The sequence below is a fragment of the Mizuhopecten yessoensis genome, unplaced genomic scaffold, assembly GCF_002113885.1.
Source record: "Mizuhopecten yessoensis strain PY_sf001 unplaced genomic scaffold, ASM211388v2 scaffold10885, whole genome shotgun sequence".
Taxonomy (NCBI): Eukaryota; Metazoa; Mollusca; class Bivalvia; order Pectinida; family Pectinidae; genus Mizuhopecten; species Mizuhopecten yessoensis.
The window spans coordinates 741,681-766,956 of NW_018408770.1; the positions used below are offsets into that span (position 1 = coordinate 741,681).

General features: G+C 35.4%; 3 protein-coding genes across 7 annotated transcripts in view; 2 read left to right on the forward strand and 1 right to left on the reverse strand.

Moving 5' to 3' along the window:
- Positions 1 to 146: 146 nt before the first annotated feature.
- On the forward strand, positions 147 to 4,527 carry LOC110463310 (protein FAM32A-like). Its single transcript, XM_021517814.1, has 4 exons — positions 147 to 251; positions 1,600 to 1,753; positions 2,195 to 2,248; positions 3,806 to 4,527. Exons 1-4 carry the CDS (start codon positions 181 to 183, stop codon positions 3,872 to 3,874), a joined length of 348 nt encoding a protein of 115 aa, XP_021373489.1. The 5' UTR covers positions 147 to 180; the 3' UTR covers positions 3,875 to 4,527.
- Positions 4,528 to 6,719: 2,192 nt separating this feature from the next.
- On the forward strand, positions 6,720 to 18,161 carry LOC110463306 (something about silencing protein 10-like). Its single transcript, XM_021517805.1, has 16 exons — positions 6,720 to 6,807; positions 7,376 to 7,517; positions 7,947 to 8,000; positions 8,808 to 8,955; positions 9,546 to 9,620; positions 9,803 to 9,924; positions 10,362 to 10,445; positions 10,579 to 10,635; positions 12,202 to 12,311; positions 12,798 to 12,894; positions 13,515 to 13,642; positions 13,988 to 14,099; positions 14,617 to 14,720; positions 14,925 to 15,018; positions 15,338 to 15,445; positions 15,786 to 18,161. The coding sequence occupies exons 1-16, from the start codon at positions 6,797 to 6,799 to the stop codon at positions 15,876 to 15,878; spliced, it is 1,539 nt and encodes a 512-aa protein (XP_021373480.1). The 5' UTR covers positions 6,720 to 6,796; the 3' UTR covers positions 15,879 to 18,161.
- Positions 18,048 to 25,276, reverse strand: part of LOC110463305 (tyrosine-protein kinase Src42A-like) — a 41,470-nt gene continuing 34,241 nt past the window's right edge. The window contains exons 8-9 of one of the 5 annotated variants that reach the window (XR_002464374.1): positions 21,725 to 24,997; positions 18,048 to 21,571 (exon numbers count right to left, since the gene is read on the reverse strand). Coding sequence is in view for 1 of the 5 variants with exons in the window: in XM_021517804.1 (XP_021373479.1) it covers positions 24,786 to 24,997 (212 nt within the window). In the remaining 4 variants the exon portion in view is untranslated. Of the gene's footprint in view, positions 24,998 to 25,276 lie in introns of all 5 variants that reach the window. The other 4 variants (XR_002464373.1, XR_002464372.1, XR_002464371.1 and 1 more) reach the window with 4 other exon arrangements.

Below are 25,276 nucleotides of genomic sequence, written 5' to 3' on the forward strand. Positions count from 1 at the left end.
CAAAATAGAAAAATAGAAAACTAATAAAGCATAAACCCCTGAAGAGGAAAGAATGTTTTGAAACGACAAATTAATAATGTATATCAAAATAATTACTGGATGCTCCCTATCGTAAATCATCCACTCCACTAGGGGGCGCACTCATTCACTACTTCCTGTTTATATTTTTTGCGACCGACGATGTCTGAGTACGATTCGGTATCTAGAAGTTCTCTGAACCTAAAAGGCGTATCGGATAAGAAAATTAATAAGTGAGGTTTAGTTATTTATTAATTTTATGACTTAGTATTTAGGCGGACCGTTGTGCGACTCCAGGCATAGGGGACAGCAGTAAACAATCTGTAATCATTCCCTTCACAGATGTTTTATTTTGATAGAACAATACCAAATGAAATTTATCAATTTTTTTAGAGTGTCTAGATTTATATGTTTTATGTGTGACTTGGATTTGGTTGTTAACCATATTCATGATAACAGGCAATTTGCATACACACTCACTGACCAGAGGTAACCCATTTAACAATGTAGACCATAATGGACTAATCCAGATCAATGTATGGTAAAGTCTACTTAAGTTACCTAGGGTTGAAAGGGTTAACATTAACAGTATTGTATATATCAGTGTGTCAAATCTGGGTTGTTTCGTCCTAAATCCTGTTTGCACTACATGTCGCTTCGCCCTAAATCCAGTTTGCCCAATAATGTTTCGCCCTCTATTGTAAATAAACATTTTCGAGTTATGACTTGGATATCATTCAAAATGTAACTTTAAAACCCTTACGTAACAATATAGTGTTGACAGAATCTATTTCAGATGGATTTTACGTGCAGATGATCTGATATGGTCGACCTCCTAGCTGCAATAATGTAGCAATGACGACACATTTTTTTTATATGTTAGTACTATGGTCGACCATGTACGAATCATAAGAGTGTAATGACAAAAATGACTAAGAAAAATTTAGGAAAATTCAAAGGAGGCTGCAATTTTAGCCATACACAACTAAACTGGCTTGAAAAGTTTAACCATATAACTATTTAAGGGCGAAACAACCTAGTGCATAATGACACGGGGCAAACAGGATTGTGTGTCCAGCACCTGTGTTTAATTTGCATACTGTAATATATCAAACCACATCAACAGTAGTGTTATGTGACTAGTTCCTGAGACAGAAATTACCAATAAATAGTAGAGTTATGAGTACACAACTAAAAAGTTGTTTACATGTCCAAAATAACATAGTCAGATATACCAGCTGACCATACATATTAAACAGTGACATGCCAAAGGTCTTTCCTGTAACATCATTTCATCATTGGATTCTGTGTTAATTAATTTTCTTTCAAAATGGTTTTTGTCACTTTGTTGGACATGTGCACCCAATTAGTATTATATGATGCCTGTCCATTAGATTTCGTAGACCATACTGTAAATTTTGTGATTTTCCTTTGGTATACCAATACATAATGGAAATGTATTGGAGAAAAAACATGATTAAAAATTATATTTCAATTACCAGGTAATTTAAATAGATTTTATTTTACATGCGATACATGTAGTTTTGTTCACAGTAATATTTTGCTATCAATAATTTCTAGGAAAAAGAAAAAGAAGGACAAAGAAAGGGAAGCTATGAAAATGTATGAACAGGTCTCTAACACAAAGTCTTCAGAGGAAGATGGAAAGAAGACAAAGCCGGTAGATAAACGGACAAAAGCAGAAAAAGCATTTGATGGAGCAAGAGAAAAAAGGGTAAATTTGCCTACCTTTATATTTTTATTTACAGTTTTAGATAACTGAAGTTTACTTATCACAAACAGATATGGTGTCCCAAATCTCTGCGGTTAAAATGGATGTTTCCATTGGGATCAGTCAAACAGCTCAGCATTACCTGACTGCTTTACTGAAGACTTGACCAAATGTGTAAAATCCTAAATATTGTCATAAATGAGTCGTCTGCATGCAAAGCACCCTGTAAAAGATGAAGGAGAGCAGCCTGTGAATTATGATGTATGTCATCAATCCCTTTGTTTTACAATTTTGTAAGTTTATTTTGGTATAGTTATTTCTGTTCATTGTTTACTACCTTCCTTTGCCTTTCATAATATAACCTACTAACAAAATTATGTTGGTGAATTTTATGATATATATTAATTTTAAAAAATGGTAAAATAATTTTCATTCTTATTTTAGGAAGCAGAGCTCATCATAGATAAAGCCAGTAAAACTCACAAGGAACGTATCATGGTAAGTTTGACACACACAGGTGTGTATAGTTGTGTATCTAAACATTCAACCAGCACTTTCTTGAATTCTAACAACACCACTATATAACACAATATACCTTTTTTTCACTCACAGTATTCAAGTAAAGTATATTGTTGTTAAAAAATCTAAGTTTTGAACACAAAAAATTCCAGCAATGTCAGAAATTGGTTTAACAACATTTTAGAAAAATAAATGGCGATGATAATATCAAGTGATGACCTCATTACTGAAAATTTATAAAGGCAATGTCTGTTGTTCAAACAATTAATCTTTTATCAATAAAATTTGCTGAAAGACACACAGAAAAATTAATCAACAAAACCATATATGATGGATGGAATGAGCAATACTTTCTGAATGAGGTAATTACACTATTATGTAACACTTCACATTATCTAATAATATAAAACATGACAAACATGCATATCATCTGTTAAAATAACATTTTTAGGTCACCTGAGCTTTAGCTCAAGTGACCTATTGCTATCCGTTTTCGTCCGTCGTCGTCCGTCGTCCGTTAACATTTTACATTTCAAACTTAAAGTCAAGTTCTGCTGGGCCGATTGAACTGAAAGTTGGTAGGAATGATCGTCTCATGGTCCTGACAAAGTGTTGTTATTTTTCGGGTCGATCAGAAATCCAATATGGCCGCCACAGCCACCATTTTGAAAACCTATTTCAAACTTAAAGTCAAGTTCTGCTGGACCGATTGAACTGAAAGTTGGTAGGAATGATCGCCTCATGGTCCTGACAAAGTGTTGTTATTTTTTGGGTCGATCAGAAATCCAATATGGCCACCACGGCCGCCATTTTGAAAACCTATTTCAAACTTAAAGTCAAGTTCTGCTGGACCGATTGAACTTAAAGTTTGTAGGAATGATCGACTCATGGTCCTGACAAAGTGTTGTTATTTTTCAGGTCAATCATAAATCCAATATGGCCGCCACGGCCACCATTTTGAAAACATATTTCAAACTTAAAGTCAAGTTCTGCTAGGCCGATTGAACTGAAACTTTGTAGGAATGATTGACTCATGGTCCTGACAAAGTGTTGTTATTTTTCGGGTCGATCAGAAATCCAATATGGCCACCACGGCTGCCATTTTGGTAAACTATTTCAAACTTAAAGTAAAGATCTACTTGGCCGATTGAACTGAAACTTTGTAGGAATGATCGAATCATGGTCCTGACAAAGTGTTGTTATTTTTCGGGTCAATCAGAAATACAATTTGGCTGCCATGGCTGCTATTTTGCTACTAAGTTCTAATAGGCCGATCTCACTTAAAATTGGTCTAGGAATGATCAGCTCATGGTCCTGACAAAGTTAAGTTAACATTATACTATTTTTTACTCAAATTGGTACATATTTCAACAACAAAAATAAATACTATAGACTCAGGTGACCGTTAAGGCCCATGAGCCTCTTGTTTTTTATAGTGCTATGAATATTTCTGTGTTTCTATTAGTGCTAAATCTTATGTGTAGTCTAGATATGATGTAGACGGCAATCATTAAACTGTTCTTGTCTGTTTTCCAGTTATTCAACAGTCATTTGGATGCAATGACGGAACATTTTGATATTCCTAAAGTGAGTTGGACCAAGTGACCTGTGTTTGGACCCAAAATCATTGTGACATGTACAGTTGTGGACCAGCATACACCTGAGACTGTATACCAATGGAACTGCATACATATGGATTCTGTACCAATAATGTTTACATTATCATGTTGTGCTAGTGAAATTAAGACATATTATCACCTGGCTGTTGAAATTGTGTATAGGTCACATGCAGACCATGCTGTCATGAGGCTTGTAGGTGACAGAAAAACTATGGCAGATGATGAATAGGCAAACCATATGACAGGTGACATCTTACCAGTGACAAAGTGAAAAAATGTTTTCCATAAATATTTTGAAATGTCATTTTTCTGATGAAACTTGTGAATTGACAGTAAAACTTACAGGATGATTTTTCACAAGATGAATTGACTTTTATATATAATTTTAGTAAAACAGAAAATGTCAAAGTGTTTTATTTCAATAAATGTGTTCTTTCCTAAACTTGGATTATCTAAGAAATACAAAAGATTTGATTATTGGGCTTCTCTCCATACTACATGTTTATTCATGGAAGGTAGTTATATTTTAAACAGTTCTCTTAAAGTTCTGTTCAATGTATCAATACATGTACATGGAAATATCAAAATTATGAAATAAATGTTTTAATATGAGAGTAAATTTTGTACATTGTGCTATTTTCTTTGCTAGATATGGATCTTGAAAATGATGGCATCTTGCACTGTTTATCAATCTGAAGCTTTCTTATGTTTGTACTTCTGTTTGTTAACGTGAGAAAGTTAATGTATTAAAAATTATTGAAATGTAATTAATTAGAAAATAGCCTGTTACAGTGCAGCCTGATGGTATATGTTACCAATCCTGATACAATGTGATGGCTTACACTACGTGTTGATTCATAGGGTGATGCTATAATTTACGTTATCAACCAAGGAAACCCTTTAGATATGTTAGAAAGCATACTTAGACATTTTTAAAATGCAGAATTTGTCAGTGATGTGTTACCTCAAACATTCTAATACAACTGATGATTGCAATACACGTAACCTATTTGTGTGAACAGGAGGCAAATGAGTCAATTACAGAGAATCGTTGTGAAGTACCTTCAATAAATTATATTATCTATTTCACTGGATCGCAAGCAGCTGTTTATATACAACAATGTATATTAGAGCTGGCCCCACCAAAATAGTGTTTCTTTTTACCACAATAGAAAAAAATCAGAGCTGGCCCCACCAAAATAGTGTTTCTATTTACCACAATTGATTTGTATGTCCGTTCGTCCATGCAACAACTGGTTAGACTCCTGCATTTAGTTCTATTACTCAAATAAAAGTCCAGCTGTCATCCACTTAAAATGTAGAAACATCTTTAGAGGCTAAGGAAGACAATTTATATAACAAATTTGTAAACAGATAAAAGGATGCATTCACTTTCACTGTCGGAGCAATAAAGAGCAAATGTAGTTTTATAGCACTTCATTACACATCATTTGATATCTTTTTTTCCGCAAGAATGCATCAGAAGTATGACATTTTGCTCCTGATTTGAAAAAGACATTCTCTGAAATTGAATTTGAAAGTGCTATTGTTAAAAGGTTTATATTTTACAAATACAGCAATCTTTTTAGTGACTGGTTACCTGTATTTCCATTTCAACAATAACACCTTTTGGACATACATTTTATATATTATGCTCTACTATGCAGTGATCTTATCAACTGAATAATGGAATTTTCAAGTTCTAGATATGTCACCTGGCCTGAAGTTTATGCCAATGGTGCAGTGTCTGTCATCTGTCTTTCAACTCTTTTAAGTCACTGCTAGTTCTGATTGAATCAGTGTATTTTGTCTTTGATCAGGCCAAGGGCATGATGCTAAACAATAAAGTATTAATTTGGGGCATAGAGATGGGATCAAAAAGTAGAATTATAATTCTTGCATTCTTAAATGACCTTAGCTGTTAATAGGATTTGTTAAACTAAATAAAACCAAACCAAAATTCTATCTTTGGGGCAGAGGAGTAGTGTTTAATAGGGGATACATCTTCAAACCTACTCTTTCAGTACCATTAAATGGCCTGGAGTAGCCTATAGGCCCAAGGGAGTTCAACCTATGAGTGGGGAGCATGCCCAGCTGGGAACAGTTGAGATCCTCAGTGTGTAGTGTGTAATCATATAACTGCGTGCTTGGCATGAAGATGCTACAAGCCTTAGCTCCATAGGGGGCCTGGTCATAGCCCTGGCAATATAATCATATGCACATATAATATATTGATGATAAACTGAAAGTATTTAACGTTGACCTTTGGGACCATGGAATTCATTGCTGCATATATATCAACAAAGATCACTAAATGGGGGTCCTCTAGATCATATTTTAGCCAAATTTGCTACAAAGAAACCTTGGAATCTGGGATTCAATTGTTTCATAGCTGTTCCCCCTGGATGCTGAGAGGCCTGCATGACCCAAAATATGGAATTATAAGCAATATTACTTTTGATAGTGATGTTTTGCAATGATTGAATACATATCCAGTGAGTGATACATGCCCTCTAGGCCTCTTGCTTTTTATTAAAGACATATTTATGTATTCACTTGTTACAAAAAGTATTTTACATTTTTTCATACAGGCCCTCTGGGCCTCTTGCTTGTAAAAAAATAATTTTCTGCATCAACATACTCCAAAAGTATGTGATATGTTTTCAAATGGGTCTTTTACAACTTCACTCTTTTTGCTTTGATGTCAATTTTCCGTTCATTTCTACTTTAAAATATCGACAAAAAAAGCAAGTAATGATAATATAAAAATGGTGGTGTGCTACCTTTTAACCTTTCGGTATCTTCTATCTGAATTCTAAAAGTACGAGGTGTTCCGATGGTGTACAACGTGCTTGTGGATGCGAAATAAACACCATCGATATCTGTCAGCTGTTCTCCGAGAATCAGTATGCCTAAAAAGTAAGTATGAAGCACAGTAATAATGTAAAGACACGTTTAAATGGTTTTGTCAACAATATCAGGGGTGGTTTGCTTATGAAATGTTGTAGGAGCATATTCTTCGTTGTCCAGCCGCCGGAGTGTCCGCTTGTTTTCATCTTTTCATTGGGGACACTAGGGTCTACTGAAGCGGGCCGACTTAACTCATGACTTAAACTGTCTTACCCTTTCATTTTCCGTACCGTGACTTTGGATTGGTGGGTCGTTGATAACGAAAGCATACCCGGTGCTCATTTGTCCCAATTCTCAGTGAAATACCTCAATCTATCAAAACGATAACCAGAGTGCAAGACCGGTTACTGGTGGATCAGCATTCAGTATAAGTTTAAGTGCACCATTTCCCTCATTAGCGGGTGGGATCTAAGGTGGATGCTAGAAGTAGGTAATCAATGACTTTATGAAATTAAAGCCTGGTTAACTCAATCTATATATCAATGCCCAGTTCCACTTACGTGGCTTAGTATGTTAGTTTGTGTGGTCCATGTGATTTTTTCTTCCTGTTTAATATTGGATTAAAACATAATTTCAGAGGTAAAGGGAGGGTGCAGGTGGTAGAACCTGTGTATGGATCTGATGACGAGCGCCGCTATGAAAAGGATCCTGAGCCAGACCAAGATGATGATGACTACTTCTACGATGATGTTGACAAATTCCATATGCAAAAAGAAAAGGTAAAAAGGGATAAGTTAATTAACATGTTATGATAACACATTACCTGGTTGTTTCTTTACATCTGATTCATATGCAGTGAAGCATTTTACCTCATTATTGAGGATAGACCAAGTCACCATGTGATAGAGTCTGCTGTAATTTAAAATTGACAGTCTGAATGACAAAATATGAGGAATTGCTTGTCAAATTTGATAGGTAAACGTCTAGATTGGATTATTTTTGTGTGGGTTTGATTGAGTGACAAGTGCTAGTATAGACCACAATGTATTTTAATACTTAGGTAATTATACCAGTAATTTATTGATAGGTTTTGAAGTTTTACTTGAAACATTGTCTTTTAAAAAAACTAGCCATTTTTCATCATCATTTGACATATTCCAACCCCATACCCACTAACTGGTGTTAAAATGTGTGCTGTTGATTTTCAGATGTTACTGGACCAAGGAGTGCAGGATGATGAAAACATGGACTCGGAGAGCGAGGTATTAAAAATAGATAACTTTTGACAGAGGACTGTCCTACTTGTTCTCATCTTCATGATCAGTTGCCCTGGTGATCAACGGATAACATATCCATTTGTGCCATACAATAAATATAATACTGGGCATGCTGTCTAAACCGAACACCCCTGTGGCCACAAATAATTTGGCCAATTTGCGGAGAGTTCAAGATTGTAGAGAACCTACATGGTATACATTATCATTGTCTGAAATTTATTGGGCTAGTTTAATAAAAAAAAAAATCTGGCTTAGTTTAGAGAGAGAGTGTACTGTAGTCTACATTTAGACAATCCATTACATGGTAGATATGCAGCAGTCATTGACATTTCACAGTCAAAAATGTTTATTATAGTCCTTGCATCTTTTTTGCAGTGGTATTGTAGTGAACTGTATGAATCTAATATTGTATGGAGGAGTTACACATGGTGTTGTAAGCAATAAATACACATTTTCTTGTTCCAATGTAATAGAACGAGGGTCTGTGGCATGTTAATTTAAAGAACAGTTACATATACTCCCTTGTGCCTATATAACCTAGCAAAGATATTTAATGTTATCATTTGTGGAAGAGTTACAAGCTTCTAAGTCCTTGTGCTATAGGATGATTTTCCTTGGTGTTATAATTTACGGAATTACGGCAGAGTTCAATGTCCTTGTGCAATGGGCTACGGTTTTGTGATGTAGTGATTTTGGGAACAGTTAGATGTCTAGGTCCCTGTGTTTTGGGATTAAGTTCCGCAGATTAAAAGTTAGGGAATAATTACTGATTTCTAAGTCCCTGTGTTATAGGGTGAGGTTCTCGGTGTTGGTGGTGACAGCGATGATGACCTCTTGAGTGATGATGACCTCAAAGCCTACAAGAAACAGTTGCGGAGGATAAAACTGAACCGTAAGAAGAGTGACATGGGCAGTGACCTGGAAGACCAGGATGAGGAAGGTAACTACAGGTCCATCAGTTTGTGGTGTGGATCATCATATACATGATACAGTATCTATTCCAGGTGACATTCCAGCTGAAACAGTTTAAGAATTGGCTTCAAGGAGATAGCAAGTTTTTAGTTCAGGTATATTTTCTAAGATGAAGTGGAGGAAAATAGGCGTGGTCAAGCAATAGTCCAACCCCAATTTCCATAAAACTTATCAAAAACTCTCTTTATATATTTTGAATAATGCATGCCTTGTCTTGTGTACGTAGCAATAAGAAGGCGTCGGGTCATGAGAACCTCACTTCTCACCAGATTTGCTCTGCCATTTCTTTGAAGGTGTTACAGAAACTGCTGAGGGAATTAGTTTTGTTTTCAGACCGACACAAGGCTTATAGAGGACCGGTTAAGTCGGGGCAAAAATGAGAATATAGCCAATTTAGGTTACTTTGAAAATAGAGTAGATACAGTTGAGGTGTAATATCTAATAGTAATCAGTGTGTGCCAATGGTATTAATAGATCTTCGATATACTTTATTTTGTTGGAAAATATTTTTTAAGGTTCATTATTCAATCATTTAAACACTTGTTTTGTTACTTACAGGGGAGCCTGATCACACGACGTACGGCAAGAAGGTGCAAGACTATTACAACGCAGATTTCAGTGACGACAATGTTGGTAAGTAACCACTTTCTGTATCTATTGTTAACATAGATGAGGATGAACATACAGATGACCAGGTCTCATTTAATTCAAGAATCATTAGCTCAATGCCATGTTAATGGTGTATCTAAATCACTGATATTGTGATTTATCTTTTTAATTCAGTAACCAAAATAACTTTATAACCTATTTTGTAGACCTCTCTGGGTCCGAGGATGAGGAAGGAGCGGCCGCCTTGGAGGAAAAAGAGGCATTAGCTCTACAGAAACGTATCAACGCTGAACTGGATGATCAGGACTTTGGACTTGATATGTTCAAGGTATGTAGGGTGATAATAGTGTGACATGGTTGTACACTGTACTATAAACAGGTCCTTCACTGGCCCATCAATGGTGTACACTCTCATCATAAGTATGACCTTATCTTGTGCGAAGACCTCAACCTAACTAACACACCCATGTAGACATGCAGAAAGACAACTGAGTTTTGAATTATTTTGAAATAAGAATGTAATACTGAAATTAAAATGGGTGCTCTGGACACCCTTATTATAAGCATGACATTAATTTCTGGAATAACAGACTTATATGTACATTATATAAACGCATACAGATAATTGGTTATAAATTGTTTAGAATTCATAATTTAATACTGAAGTATAAGGGTGCTACATGTTAAATAGGAGCCTTAAATTCAATGCGTCTGTTATGTATATTCAAAGACAGAAAGTGGAGTTTGTATTTCTTGCTGTTACAGGAAAAGAAGCTTGTGGAAGCTGAAAATGAGGAGGAAAAGATCACACAAGACTTGACAAAGCTGTCCAGGAAGGAGAAATTACAGGTATGTAATTTACTATACATTAAAGGTACATTAGAACTATTGAAGTATACAGGAAGATGGTTATATTTCTGTGTATGAACATTTTCTTCATCAAGCTGATCAGTAAACACTACATCAAATATTTGTTTTACAGCTTTTGAAGAAGGAGTCGCCAGAAATGCTGACTTTGATTGATGACTATAAATCCAAGGTATGTACTTCCTGTGAAAACACTCAGTGACGAGATCTCCTAATTAGATATCCAAATTGTTTTCACCTTTAATCTTGAAAGATGTGTTTGATTATTTTTTGGCAAGATTTTGCTGTTGAATATATATATGCAAGTGTTATTGGTATATTTCCAGTATCATAGACATTCTCTAAACTTTACATGCAGTATCACCTGCGATACAGATTTCAATAAAGTGGACATTTTTGTAAAGCGTTAAAGAAAGAAATATATGTCAATGAAAATGTATTGTTTATCTGGACTTGATGACCCTGATGTTTTATTCAGGAACAGTAGTGTCACGATTTACAAGGTTTGACAGTTGTATGTGTATGTAACCTTCAGTAGATGGCAGAGATGAGAGACATGTTCATGTCACTGTTGACACTTCAGTAATCTGTGCATGCTACCCTTATATATATATATAGCAGGAGTGAGTGATGTCCTTATTCCACTGTTGAGACTGTATAAAGTTTTTTTACTCTTGGGTAGATGACTGAGGTGAGGGACATCTTTATGTCACTGTTGAGACTGTACACTATAATCTGTGTATGTTACTCCTGGGTAGATGACTGAGGCGAGGGACATCTTTATGTCACTGTTGAGACTGTACACTATAATCTGTGTATGTTACTCCTGGGTAGATGACTGAGGTGAGGGACATCTTTATGTCGCTGTTGAGACTATACTATAATCTGTGTATGTTACTCCTGTGTAGATGACGGAGGTGAGGGACATCTTTATGTCGCTGTTGAGACTATACTATAATCTGTGTATGTTACTCCTGTGTAGATGACTGAGGGGAGGGACATCTTTATGTCACTGTTGAGACTATACTATAATCTGTGTATGTTACTCCTGTGTAGATGACTGAGGCGAGGGACATCTTTATGTCACTGTTGAGACTGTACACTATAATCTGTGTATGTTACTCCTGGGTAGATGACTGAGGTGAGGGACATATTTATGTCACTGTTGAGACTGTATACTATAATCTGTGTATGTTACTCCTGGGTAGATGACTGAGGTGAGGGACATCTTTATGTCACAGTTGAGACTGTATACTGTAATCTGTGTATGTTACTCCTGTGTAGATGACCGAGGTGAGGGACATCTTTATGTCACTGTTGAGACTGTATAATGTAATCTGTGTATGTTACTCCTGTGTAGATGACTGAGGCGAGGGACATCTTTATGTCACTGTTGAGACTGTACACTATAATCTGTGTATGTTACTCCTGGGTAGATGACTGAGGTGAGGGACATCTTTATGTCGCTGTTGAGACTATACTATAATCTGTGTATGTTACTCCTGTGTAGATGGCTGAGGTGAGGGACATCTTTATGTCACTGTTGAGACTATATACTATAATCTGTGTATGTTACTCCTGTGTAGATGTCTGAGGTGAGGGACATCTTTATGTCACTGTTCAGACTGTATACTATAATCTGTGTATGTTACTCCTGGGTAGATGACTGAGGTGAGGGACATGTTTATGTCACTGTTGAGACTCTATACTGAAATCTGTGTATGTTACTCCTGTGTAGATGACTGAGGTGAGGGACATCTTTATGCCACTGTTGAGACTGGTGAGAGAGGGAAAGATCCAGGGAAAAGCTGGAGACTATGTGGAGACTAAAACCAAACTTCACCTAAAGTAAGCTTTATTAATATTTAGAAATATATAAAACAATTTGTCGTAATCTATTCTTCTTTAAAATTTCATTTTTGTGTATATATCCATATATAAGGGACAAAGCAATTTGTAACTGATTGGTTGTTCTATGTACATATAATTATAGGCTGAATTAGTCTATAAAATATACAATCAATGTAAGTAAAATATTCAGATCTTAAAGAAATTACTCTGGACACAAAAAGGTATTCAGCCTTTCTTATTATTATATAGCTATATAAAAGTAATGATAGAATACATTCAGCGTATTGTGTTTGAAGGTGATTAACAGCCATACTGTGTGTACACAAATTCATTGATTTCACAAGTACAATACTTGTCACAACAGTGTGATAGTTTCATAAATATTGTTAAATTAGTACATTTGTGCCTACTTCCAGTGAGCAGTAACAGAGGTTTGAGTCTGAAAAGGAATAGTTCTAATCTGTTAATTTTCTCTCTCCACAGTTATTGTACCAATATCAGTTTCTACATGATGATGAAATCAAAACAAATTGCAGTTCATAACCATCCGGTGATCAAGCGCCTCGTACAGTACCGCAATGTAAGTTACCATATGAAAAACTGAATGATTAAATTGTTTTTTAACTGTTTGATTTAGTTTGTGTGAGCAGTTTGTTTTTTAGTTAAATGAGAACAATTTGATTAAAGCTATTTATGAGCAGATTGATGCAGTTATCTAAGTGAACTGTTTTATTCAATTTTGTTAGAACAGTTTAAATTTAAATGTGTGAACAATATGATTAAGTTTTGTATAGAAAGTTTGATTTAGTTGTATATAAGCATTAACACATACCATAAGTAAATGTGTAAGTGAACTGAATTGCTCAACAGAGACCAAATATCCTAGCAGGTAGAATCTCCATAAAGAGTTCAGATGGGTCTGTGTATGGTTCTGGTTTGACTTGTCAAATTTTGCCTGTCCATTTACAGAAAAATTGATAAATAGGAGTATTGCTGAAGTGTTACTGGTGGAGTTCAATAATTAACTGTCAACGCATTGCACAGAGTCCAACAGTCATACCCATATTATAGTCCAGACATTGATGTTAGTGTCAAACAGTTGTACCAAATATGCACATTCTTATCATTCAAGCATTTGACAGTTATTAAGTCCCAAATTAATTATCCAGGCTTATTTAACCATTATCTTTCTGTCGACAGTTGATGAAGGAGCTGGAGCCATTAGACAACCAATTGAAGGAAGAAATGACAGACATTTTGGATCGGTTGAAGAAAGGAGAGGAAGTAGAATTTTCCTCGGGGGAGGAGAAGAAGCAGGGCTTTGTCAGGTACTTTATTAAAACTAGAAAACATAATACCATATACTAGGTATATCAAGTAATCAGAAATGCATTGATTTCACAAAAGTTTGAAAAACCCCCACAATACACAAAGTTGTGTTTATGTTGACATCTGTAAAAGTTAGGCCAGTAAATGCACAGTTTTTTAGAGAAGTGTTAAACTGGAGCAAACCTGGAAAATTTGCTGTAATTCTGTAAAATTTAAAAACCTCCTACATTTTGCTCAGACCACCAAGTTAGTGCTTTCTGAATACATTCTGTCCCAAGAAACAAAAAGGCCTGATATTTAACAATGATAATGAATTCACATACTTTAAATTTCTTGTATTACAGGCGTAAATCTGTCAAATCCTCCAGACAGAGAGTGGAAAATAAAAAACTGAGTCAGCTGGTGTCAGAATCCGATGACGACGAGGAGGACGATGATGTTGAACCGAAAGCAAAGGTTTGTTGTGGTGCAGAACTTGTTGTTCCTTACGTGCAATAACTAATTATAACACCACCACAAAAGTTTTTGGTATCTGACATGTGATATTACTCATTGTGATGCCGTTTTGATGATGTCCCAGATTCATGGGTGGAGTTTTCCTGTCTAAGCACTCAGATAATGTGTAATTCAAAATGCCTGGGATGAGTTTATGATTAAAACAATATCTTAACCTTTCTTTTCTGAAATTTCAAGCTCATTATTAATACATGTATATAACTTTTATGTATTAAAATGGGAAATTGTTTGAGATTGTTAGAGCATTGTGTAATATTTAAACCCGGCAAATAAACAAAATGGTGAAGTTTTGACATCTTGAAATTAATTGGTTTAGATTATATATTAGAATCAAATGTCATGTAACCAAACAAATGTCTGAAGATAAATGGCATTCAAGATATCCGAGTTGTAAACGCTCTACATACCAGCACTGGTTATTGCACTGTAACTGTATATTGTGATCTTGTTTCCCTAGAATTCTGGGAGTGGAAGGTACGAGACAGAGGAGGAGAAGGCTGCCCTAGAGTACTACAGGATGATGAAGGGAGCAGGGTCCAAGGATAACGAGGAAATGGACAGGTATGCACAGGTGTACAGGTATATGATCAGGACATTTGTTAGGATAAGTAAATCATTTGATGACAATTGTGAGCAAATGTTATACGAGAGGAAATATTATTTGAACTAAGGAAAATAGCAATTTTAGTTAACACTGTCCACCTTTCTTTAATGTAAGCTAAAACTTAGTCAAATAATCTTAATCCTGCATTTGTGTGGTTCCAGTGGTGCTGAGGAGAGGGAAGAGGCTCCAGAGGTAGACAATGAAATGGAGGAAGGAGAGGAGGAGGAGGAAGGCAAACGAGCCATCACTTTTCAGGTACATGTTTCATAAATTACTCTCCCTAAATTATCACAAACAAATTTAAATCAAACAAGTGTTTTGTGGAAAAGAACACTATAATATATTCTTTTTGAACAGTTCAAATAATTTTTTAAATGTTTTATTAAAGTTGTTGGCAGAGAAATATTTTCAAATTCAGTTTAAATTATAGTTACCTGGGAAAAGTTGACTGTTAGATAACGACGACAACAATTTAATGGGTTCTGTATACATTAATATTGATTTAAGAAAAGGAGACATTGTTGAAAAGTTAAAAAAAACTTTCATGCATTTATATGATTGATTTGTGTTTAAGATTGCTAAGAACAAGGGCATGACTCCCAAGAGAAAGAAGGAGCAGAGGAATCCACGTGTGAAAAACAAGCTGAAGTACAGGAAGGCTAAGATCAGGAGGAAAGGACAGGTAAGTTGTGAAACAAGACACAGATCAACACTTGTGAATATCACATGACCATTCAGACAGGGTGAATCAGTTATTGATACGTGTTGAAATTTAATTTTACAATTCTATCATTAATTTAATTAATTACCTTCTTTCTAATGGTCCATTTAGACATTTAAATCTGTTGTCAAGACAATATCAGTCTCGGTAAACAAATGTATTTTTTGACAAATTTACCCGACATGCTGAATACAAACTTTGATATGTAGTTCAATCTAGATTTAATGGTGTCAATCTCCACAGAGGTACAACTTATTCTATACGGGACATATGTTAATACTTACATTACTGTCTGTTTCAGGTCCGTGAGGCCAGGACAGAGATGGCCCGGTACGGAGGAGAGATCTCGGGGATCAGGGCTGGTGTGAAGAGAGGCATCAAGATGAAAGTCTAAATTTACATATCAGTAGTCAAACATTGTCTTCATTGTTGTTTATTTAAGGTATCCTTATAAAGAACTGCTGTTTATTCTTACACGAATATCTATATGTGGGATGCATTGATAAAGTTTGGAAAGATTATCTTGAATTTAGGTATATTTTACCCTATACATTTACACCAAGACATGGCGAGTGTCATCTGAGACAATACACCAGAGGTGGTATGCAGATTATTAGAAGAAGAATCCATTTACAAGTCATTGTGCATGTTTCAGATGTGTCATCAAATTATTAACCATGTCAAAATATCGATTTGTTGGGGATATGAAAAGCTTTTAGAAAGAAGGATTTACAAAAAGGTAGCATTTACATCAGGAATTTCTGTTATATGAATAAATATACATGTACATGTTCAGATTTTGATTGGATTATTATACAAGATTGTGTCATGTACTACACTTCCAAAAGGTCAAAATCCTATGGGGGGGGGTAATGTCTTATCACTGCGATCGTTTTTATGCATCATGTCCACCTATGGGCCAGCACGCATGGTGTCTGCTTGATATCGGAAGTGAATTTCAATAGATTCACTTCAAACTAAATAGGAAGGTTAATACTATGAAAACACAGACAAGTTCAATAACCAAATCTATTGTATCATGACTGCGTGAGTTGTGGCCTTTGATAGAATTGCCGAAATGTCTGCTCAATACTCCAGACAAGTTCATTTAGCACCATTATCTGACTAATTTATAAAGTTATGGCACCTTATGGACTTAAAATATATATATATTCCTTCAGCTCACTTTATTCAAGTACAGTGTGGCAGAACTGGAATGGGTCGATCGTAGGCAACCAGATAGCTCAATTGATAGAGCGTCCGTCTAGAGTTCGGAGAGTCCTTTGTTCAAGCCCCGGTCTGGCCATGCTTTTTTTCACCTCCTGTTACAGTGGTGCCTGTGACTAACCATTGTTTCAAGCAGTTGGTGTATGCTTGGCTAGGAGATACCCAAACCTGGCCATGGGTTGTAAATAGTTGTAGGGTGAAGACTTGGAAAAAGGACTGGGTCGATCACTGGCGACCAGGCAGCTCAATTAGTAGAGTGTCCGTCTAGAGTTAGGAGAGTCCCAGGTCATTTGTCCATCTCCTGTTACCTACAGTTTGCTTTTTCTTTCACCGCATTAAAGAAATAATTATCAACTATATTAGTAAAACAGTCGATTGTAGTTTCTTCTCCCTATATTTCCATGTACCATAATGCATTTAGATACAAAAATACATTAGAACCATTTTAAGTATGTCAATTTGGCATGGGACAGACCTGTATTGTTCTGCCCTGCAGTACTCGTTTATATTGTAAATTTCAAATAACTAAACATTGTTTAATGAAACATATTAATGTGTATTATAAAGACTAGATTGTTTGTACAACAAACACATGGTCAGATTCACAACCAACAGGGCAAAGGTCAAGTGACTATTATTTTTTTTGACAAAATTTTGAACTACTTATCTTCATAGATATATGATGTTTTTAATGAATAGACAAGTCACATGGTATTTGTCTCGACTATCACTTCTGAATAGCTGAACAGTGTTTATCAAAGTTTCAAAGACGTGTATTATGACAAAATGATGTTGTATACACTCAAGTTCACTCCACCAATGTCAAGGTCAACGGTAACAGGCTTGTAGTGTTCAAGTAAACTCCATATTGTGTGGCAGTCTGTATTGTTAAGGTCAAGGTCACTACAATGGTTTAAAGGTAAACTACCCTATGCACAGCAAGGTCACAACCACAGAATGTTATATTCAGTGGAACTTAATTTATCTCGACTACTATATCTGACTTAATTTGTACCCGAGGCAATTCAGAAAATCGTGGAACAGGTGAAAAGCGCTAAAAAGATCAATTTCAAGCGAGTGCTTTTGTCATTTTCTTCAAGCATTAACAAAAGTTTATCCTGTGGAGCATTTCTTCTACAGGTAACCAATATGATAGATCCATAGTTGAAAATGAACTCTGCCCTTTTTTATGGAAACAAGATTAGTTGACAGTTTTTAATCGCTGAACAAATGCGAGAAATGAGGAGGCGACACTTTTCAAAACATAGACGTAAGTTAGGCCAGATAGGGTGGTTGTTATGTTGTATACGTTTTAAAATAAAACAAGAACAAGGAAATCTTTTATAAGTTTAATGTAAGATGATTTCTTGACAGAGATTGTGAGTTACACACAAAGATATTGACAATACAACATGAACGACAGAAGGAAGTGGAGGACACACAAGTCTCTGACGTACAATAATACATGTGGGATACATATAGTTATAGTTATACCTCTGTAGTCATATATAGATTGCACTCGGCCTCCTGACAGAAACGTTTCCTCCAGACTCTTAGCTAATTCAAATGTCCAATATATACACTGTATGTATATCATAGGAACCAATTTGTTCCATATAAATGTGAATAGTATACAGATATCTGGAACATTATATATTAAACCAATTTGTAATCATTTGGCATACACCTAAAAAGCTTACAAAAAATAGATATCAACCTTTTTTAAGAGATGCTTATATTAATGACTGGATACAAATTCTAACATGTTTACAGACAATTTAGTATCCAGGTACGGTAGGTTATTCCTTCATAATAAACAAAGAATTGTTACATACTGAGTATCTCCTCTATCTTCTTTCTATTCATAATTTGTTTTACAACGGTACCATATTTTAAACTTCTCCAAATACATGTTAACTGCATTACCTATAGACATTCATACAATTAAAAGCATCAAATGTCTCCAATTTCGTTTTACAGTGCAAGTTAATTGTACATCTAACATAAATCTTGCATATCTAAGTTTTGGTCGTATGATCAGGAACAGAGATCTTCATACTTTCAGCATGAAAATACACACACATGATATTGTATCCTACATACAATATGCTCTTGGTTCCAGCTATACATATGGAGAACCCAGAAGCTTCAGTATTTGAACAACATTATGATATCGAGCGCTAAAAGTGTCATCTCATTCTTGTAGGAGGTGGAAAAATTAAGCTAAGAAAATAAACAAATTAGAGAAAAATGCATCAAGTCAAATATTTTGGTACAGGCATGATCTTTTCTCCATTCACTTTAAGCCTTTTTATTTACAGCCACCAACAAATGTGAGCTATTTTGAAATTTCAGGATTTGAGTCAAATGAATTTATCTGTTGTCAACACAAGTATGGGACTACTACAACACAGTGACTAGCGGTTTATCAGGAATATGTCCTTACTGGACACACACCAGTAGAAGTGTTGACGTCATACACCTCTGTCACAATCCTCTCCTGACGCCCAATGACCTACATACATTATCCCAAGGGTGTTCTGTTCCCCAAAATCATACAAGGCATATCCTCCTTTAGCAAGTCAGTCATTTTTTTTTTTTGTAAGAGAATCTGTTCTGGCATTCATTTCCAACAAATCGAGAGAAAAATAAGCAGCCTGGATGAAAAGGAAATCAGATTTAATACATCCAGAAATATTGTTGATAACTGAAGGATAAACCAAGGAGTAGTGAATTCAGTCGACCAGGTAGAGCAGAGAATGCTAAAGAACTATAACGAATTTTAGCAGGATAATCTAATTCCATTGACCTATACAACCTATACAGCGGAATTTGCCATCCTTGTAAAGTAATGGCTAAACAATATTTCATGTTTTAAATGGGTGTAATATTTGAATACAATGACTATGAAATCACAAATGCATAAAAATATAAAGAAATTACTGTATGAAACTACAAAGATACGACACTGTCCTTGGATATAATAACGACATTGATGAGTTTTGTATAAAATTGTAGTTCTAATCACAGAAACCAATGGGGCACCAAGAATGCATATAATTTTATATTTTGTATATGTGTAGTACTGTATACATGCACATTGAAAATGCTTATCTGAAAAACAATTTTCAAAATTTCAACAAACGGTCAACTTCTATCGAGTGTTACATACCCGTACTGTACTTAACACATTTGTCAAGTTTGGGAGATTCTTATGCATTAGTTCAAATTCCAATCTTCTATATTTTTTTGTTCTTGTATTTTGGTTTAGTTAAGAATTTCTCTATCACAATTTTACATGTGTGACCCTGTATTATTGTCCTCACTGCACAAGCAAGTCAGTGACACCATGTACACAAACAGCCTTTTGGCAAAATCATAGTAGAGAATTTCTACGAGGTAACATTCGAACTACAAAATGGAGAAATTCTAATCAACAGCTACTTGGTCTCAGTTTTACAAATCTCACCGTTAGTTCTTACATAAACAGTATTTATTAATGCCACTTTACTCTAAAACATCCTGCAAATAACCAAGTGAAGCAAAGAAATATCTATAACTGTGAAGCGCTGTTGTATAGGAGTAAAACTGGATACTGTTGACATTTTAAAATGTCCCTCTTTTCACATAAAAATCAAATTACATGTACTGAAAAATAATTAAAACAGATCATGACATTACACTCCTAAAATCCATGCATGAATTTTGTTAATCAGTTGAACTGTTACACTAGGAGTATAATCCAGCAGAGAATTGCACTCCTTTTTATGTGAAGCACCCGATCATCAGGATGGACATGAATTTAGTCAAAGCTCGACAACAAACACAGTTCTTCCAAAATTATGAGCAATGATTGGTCAGCTACAGGTAACCATGGTGATTCACCCTCTATATTTGACATGAAAATGTTGGCAAATGGATGTTGCTGCAATATATTGTAGTAAATAAAACCAAAGTGAATAATGCATTAATGACATGTTAATTACAGCTTTGTGAATCAAGAAAGCACATATATTGTCACTCTGTGATATACATACATACATCGTAACCCTCGTCACATCACCCTGTCACTCTGTGATATACATACATCGTAACCCTCGTCACATCACCCTGTCACTCTCATCATCACATATGAGTCACCTTATCAACCGACACATCCTTACTCTCCAAACACACAACATCCTAACACACTCTGGGATAGCCGGTGTAATATTGACCAGAAAGATTCTTAATATTTTTTGGAGATGAAATCTTATGGAATCAATGTCATGAACAAAACTTTACTTTTATCTGAAATTACTGTATTAATTTATGAACATTTAAAAAAAGTCTCAAGTACAAATGTACTATAATTATCCACAAGCTAGCAGCTGTAACTGTAATATGTTTTAATATTGTTGACTCATCACTTAAGGCTGGTACAACACACCTTATATAATCATCATTTGAATTTGAGTAAATATATGTTGGTCACTTCAATTCATCATCCTAGGATCTGGAAAATCTCCACATCACCAATCGACATGTTCACATTGTCAAAGCAACACAAGTAATCAGCCCAGCAACATGTCCACATCAACCTAGTAACATGTCTACATCAACCTAGTAACATGTCACTTCAACCTAGTAACCTGTCCACATCAACCTAGTAACATGTCACTTCAACCTAGTAACATGTCCACATCAACCTCTTAACATGTCACTTCAACCTAGTAACATGTCCACATCAACCTAGTAACATGTCACGTCAACCCAGCAACATGTCCAATTCAACCTAGTAACATGTCAATTCAACCTAGTAACATGTCACTTCAACCTAGCAACATGTCCACATCAACCTAGCAACATGTCCACATCAACCTAGTAACATGTCACTTCAACCTAGCAACATGCTTGCATCAACCTAGCAACATGTCCACATCAACCTAGCAACATGTCCACATCAACCTAGCAATATGCCTGCATCAACCTAACAATATGCCTGCATCACCCTAGCAACATGTCCACATCAACCTAGCAATATACCTGCATCACCCTAGCAACATGTCAACATCAACCTAGCAATATGCCCACATCAGTATAGTGATATGTCTGCATCAACCTGGCAACATGTCAGCATCAATATAGCAACATGTCAACATCACCCTAGCAACATGTCCACATCAACCTAGCAACATGTACTATTAGACATCTAGTCACATTCTCACATCACCATATCAAACTACATTACCCTTAGCCTAGCACGATGTCATGTGACATTTCACATCACGACATTCTCACATTATCCCGGCATCCTTATGCTCACATTGTCACAAGCTAATTTTCCTCTCAGCACTGTATTTCAACAAAATTTACTTTCATTTCCAGTTAATACATTTAGCAACAACCAAACATGTTCTCATATCCAATTCTTACATAGTTTACAACCATCTGTTCCAGGAAAACTGTCTACAGTAATGTTATGAAACTTTGAATTAGTGACAAATCATGTTATGTGTATGTACATCACTATGACAACGGTTTCTGTTTACCAGACAATGAAGGCTCATGGGGACATGACTTACATACAAGAATGTTCCAAATATGAAAGGCGACTTTGTCTACACACGATTAGCTTTGTAGATTGCATTATCTAGCAGTCTACAACACTGTGACACCCAAGCTGAAGCAGACACAAATATATAAATCTATTAAAACGGTTGATAAAAATGTGTGCAATATTATGTATGAAGAGAAATACAAATATAAAACTTGTGTTACGATGTACAATACTGTGCCACCTAAGTAACCACACCAACGGTAACCATGGATATGTGACAGCGTACTTCCGTCCACTCATCTGGTACAACAGTACGGAGGCTGATATCTGTATTAAGCATGACATCTGCATGTATTACTTATACAGCCTTTGGTCCAAACAGGAATTTATACAAAAAAACATGGATTATGAATACTAGAAAGAGCATTAATGATTGCATTTTAAATACAAGTGTGACTACCAGTACCTAGATTTCTATTCATGTATTCTCCATGTGAAATGTCAGCCAAACAAAACCCAAAACATTTTGAATTCTGATATTATGAAGTTCACTTTGTAATTCCAAATTAACTCAATTTATATCAGCAGAAGTGCTTGTTCTGCTTCTGTCAGGAATATGAAAAAGTTACAAGAGATTTATAAAACTAACATATCTTAAGTATCATAATACTTACATAATATTTATTGTAGATATATATATGTTTCAATGTGATATTTCCCCTTTTAAATTCAAAACCTGCAGCTATATAAATGTTTGTATCGTATATATATTCATATGTAGCTTTGATCTGTAGCCAAACAAGACTGTAACAAAATGGTGGGTAGATTGTGACGTAGGGGTGATAGTACATTGTACCCTTGTAGGATAGTATATATGATAAAGGCAAAGCATTGACAATCCATTCTATCAATATAAAGATTTAGCACTGTATGAATGCATTTTGTGATAACGAACCAATGGAGGCATATAAAAGGGAGTTCTATCACATTGTCCTTACAGTGTGAATTACACCCTGTATGTATAACAGTTAACAGTCACTATTTAACCATTTCACCCCTAAGTAACTTTAGTAGACTCTACCATACATTTATCTGGGCGAGTCCATTATGGTCTACGGTGGTAAAAGAGTTAATGTAAAACTCATTCCCAAATTTATTTTATGATAATGCATTCAAAAATCAATCTTGATTTCATCAGACAATCAGATTTGTGAATTATATAAATGCAAAATATTTTCAATAGGAAACATAATTTAGTGACAGCTGTAAGTTTGTAAATGAAATATGATCATTTCATTCTAACAAGTTTAGAGACAAACCAAAGTTTGACTTGGATTTTGGGGGTACAAATGTATTAACATGGTATATTTCATTTCTTCACAACTGAAGTAATGTGACCTTAGGAATATGCGTTTGTGTTTTACGTTATATCCTGTGTTAGTTCTAGACAGTGACTAGTAAATTTGAATAACCGGTATACCTAACCTCCAACCAATCAGAACACATTACAATTCAAAATGAGTGTTCTGTCTTCAAAGATACTGTACACAGTCTATACAATACACAACTCATTGAATGTATACACATCAACTTTACCAATTAATTAATACATATGAAATTTATGCAGATCCAAGCTAAGACCATTCTTGTTTGAAATCAAAGACATGAATGTGCAGTCAATTACACTTTAAACCTATAATATTTTTTTCACCGATTCAAAGCACATTTTTTCCAAACACTAATCAAATCGTAGAATGTCATTTAAAAGCAACAAGGCATCCACACGACAAAAGAACTGTGGACTTAGAAACAAGATTCAATGGTAATTTTTCCTTCTTCATATGTGATCCTGAACACCAATATTAGCTGGATCCAAGTAATTTTTGTGACAACATGTAATGTAAGTATATGTACCTCAGTACTGTTCACTGCGATCGTCACCAGTATCCATGTATCTACCATTGAAGTATATCCACCTACAGAAGGCTGGAGCTGATGTGCCATTTCTATAGAGGCACATATATCCACCCTACAGAAGTCTGGAGCTGATGTGCCATTTCTCTAGAGGCACATATATCCACCTACAGAAGGCTGGAGCTGATGCGCCATTTCTCTAGAGGCACATATTAAATGTTGAACCATGCCAAGAAAAGCAGGGCAGATAATGACTGGCCATTCATATTTTAGCCTCCCACCACACAACAATGCACTTGACAGTACGTCTCCAGGTATTCTGGGTGTAAATACATCCAATTATACTTTGTTACATCTATGCATGCCATCTTGAGAAAAAGACATCTCCAATTTGTTAAAATAAATAAAAAAAATACTTGTTTTGTAAAACATTTAAAACCACTTGTGGACAGCAAGATGGTTAGAGTCCTCCATATAAAACAGCTGTCAATCTGACGTAGCTGTCCACAGTAGGTCCGGGTAGTCCAGTCTGGTACAGCCAGACATGTAGCAGCTTCTCATGACAGCAAGGCAGTGTTTATATCCTGTTTACTGGTAGACACTAGAGTTATCCCCCTTGTCCTATCTGACAGCCCCAGCCTCACGGTAGTCGGTGCCCTCATTGGCGAAATATTCCTCTAATTTCCACTGTAGTGTCTCAAATGTGGGTCGTTCCATTTCTTCCTTCCTCCAGCACTCCAGCATGATCTCGTAGAGTGGCTTAGGGCAGCCCGGGGGGTTGGGCATACGGTAGCCATGTTCTACCTGATGTAGCACTTCAGCATTCGTCATACCTGTACACAAAACAGACGTTGTTTATTAATACATTAACAAAACTATTTAATTTTGAAAAAGTGGAGGAACTTGGATTGATATTGAAATAACAGATGATACAATAATTCATTTCAAAAGATTTTACAGCATGCAGGTGCTTTGCAGAAAATCACATTTACTTTTACATGTTTGATGGAAAGTATGTGATCATGTCCAAGAGACTGAATATATGTTGAGACGATTATCTACAGATGAATATTTGCTGTTATATGATAAGCTACAATATTAACACTCCCTAT

Coding starts and splice junctions, on each gene's coding strand:
- LOC110463310 (XM_021517814.1), top strand. CDS start 181: ATGTCTGAGTACGATTCGGTATCTAGAAGTTCTCTGAACCTAAAAGGC. Junction 252..1,599: donor TCGGATAAGAAAATTAATAA/GTGAGGTTTAGT, acceptor AATAATTTCTAG/GAAAAAGAAAAAGAAGGACA. Junction 2,249..3,805: donor CTCACAAGGAACGTATCATG/GTAAGTTTGACA, acceptor TCTGTTTTCCAG/TTATTCAACAGTCATTTGGA.
- LOC110463306 (XM_021517805.1), top strand. Junction 9,621..9,802: donor TTTCAGTGACGACAATGTTG/GTAAGTAACCAC, acceptor CCTATTTTGTAG/ACCTCTCTGGGTCCGAGGAT. Junction 12,312..12,797: donor AAAACCAAACTTCACCTAAA/GTAAGCTTTATT, acceptor CTCTCTCCACAG/TTATTGTACCAATATCAGTT.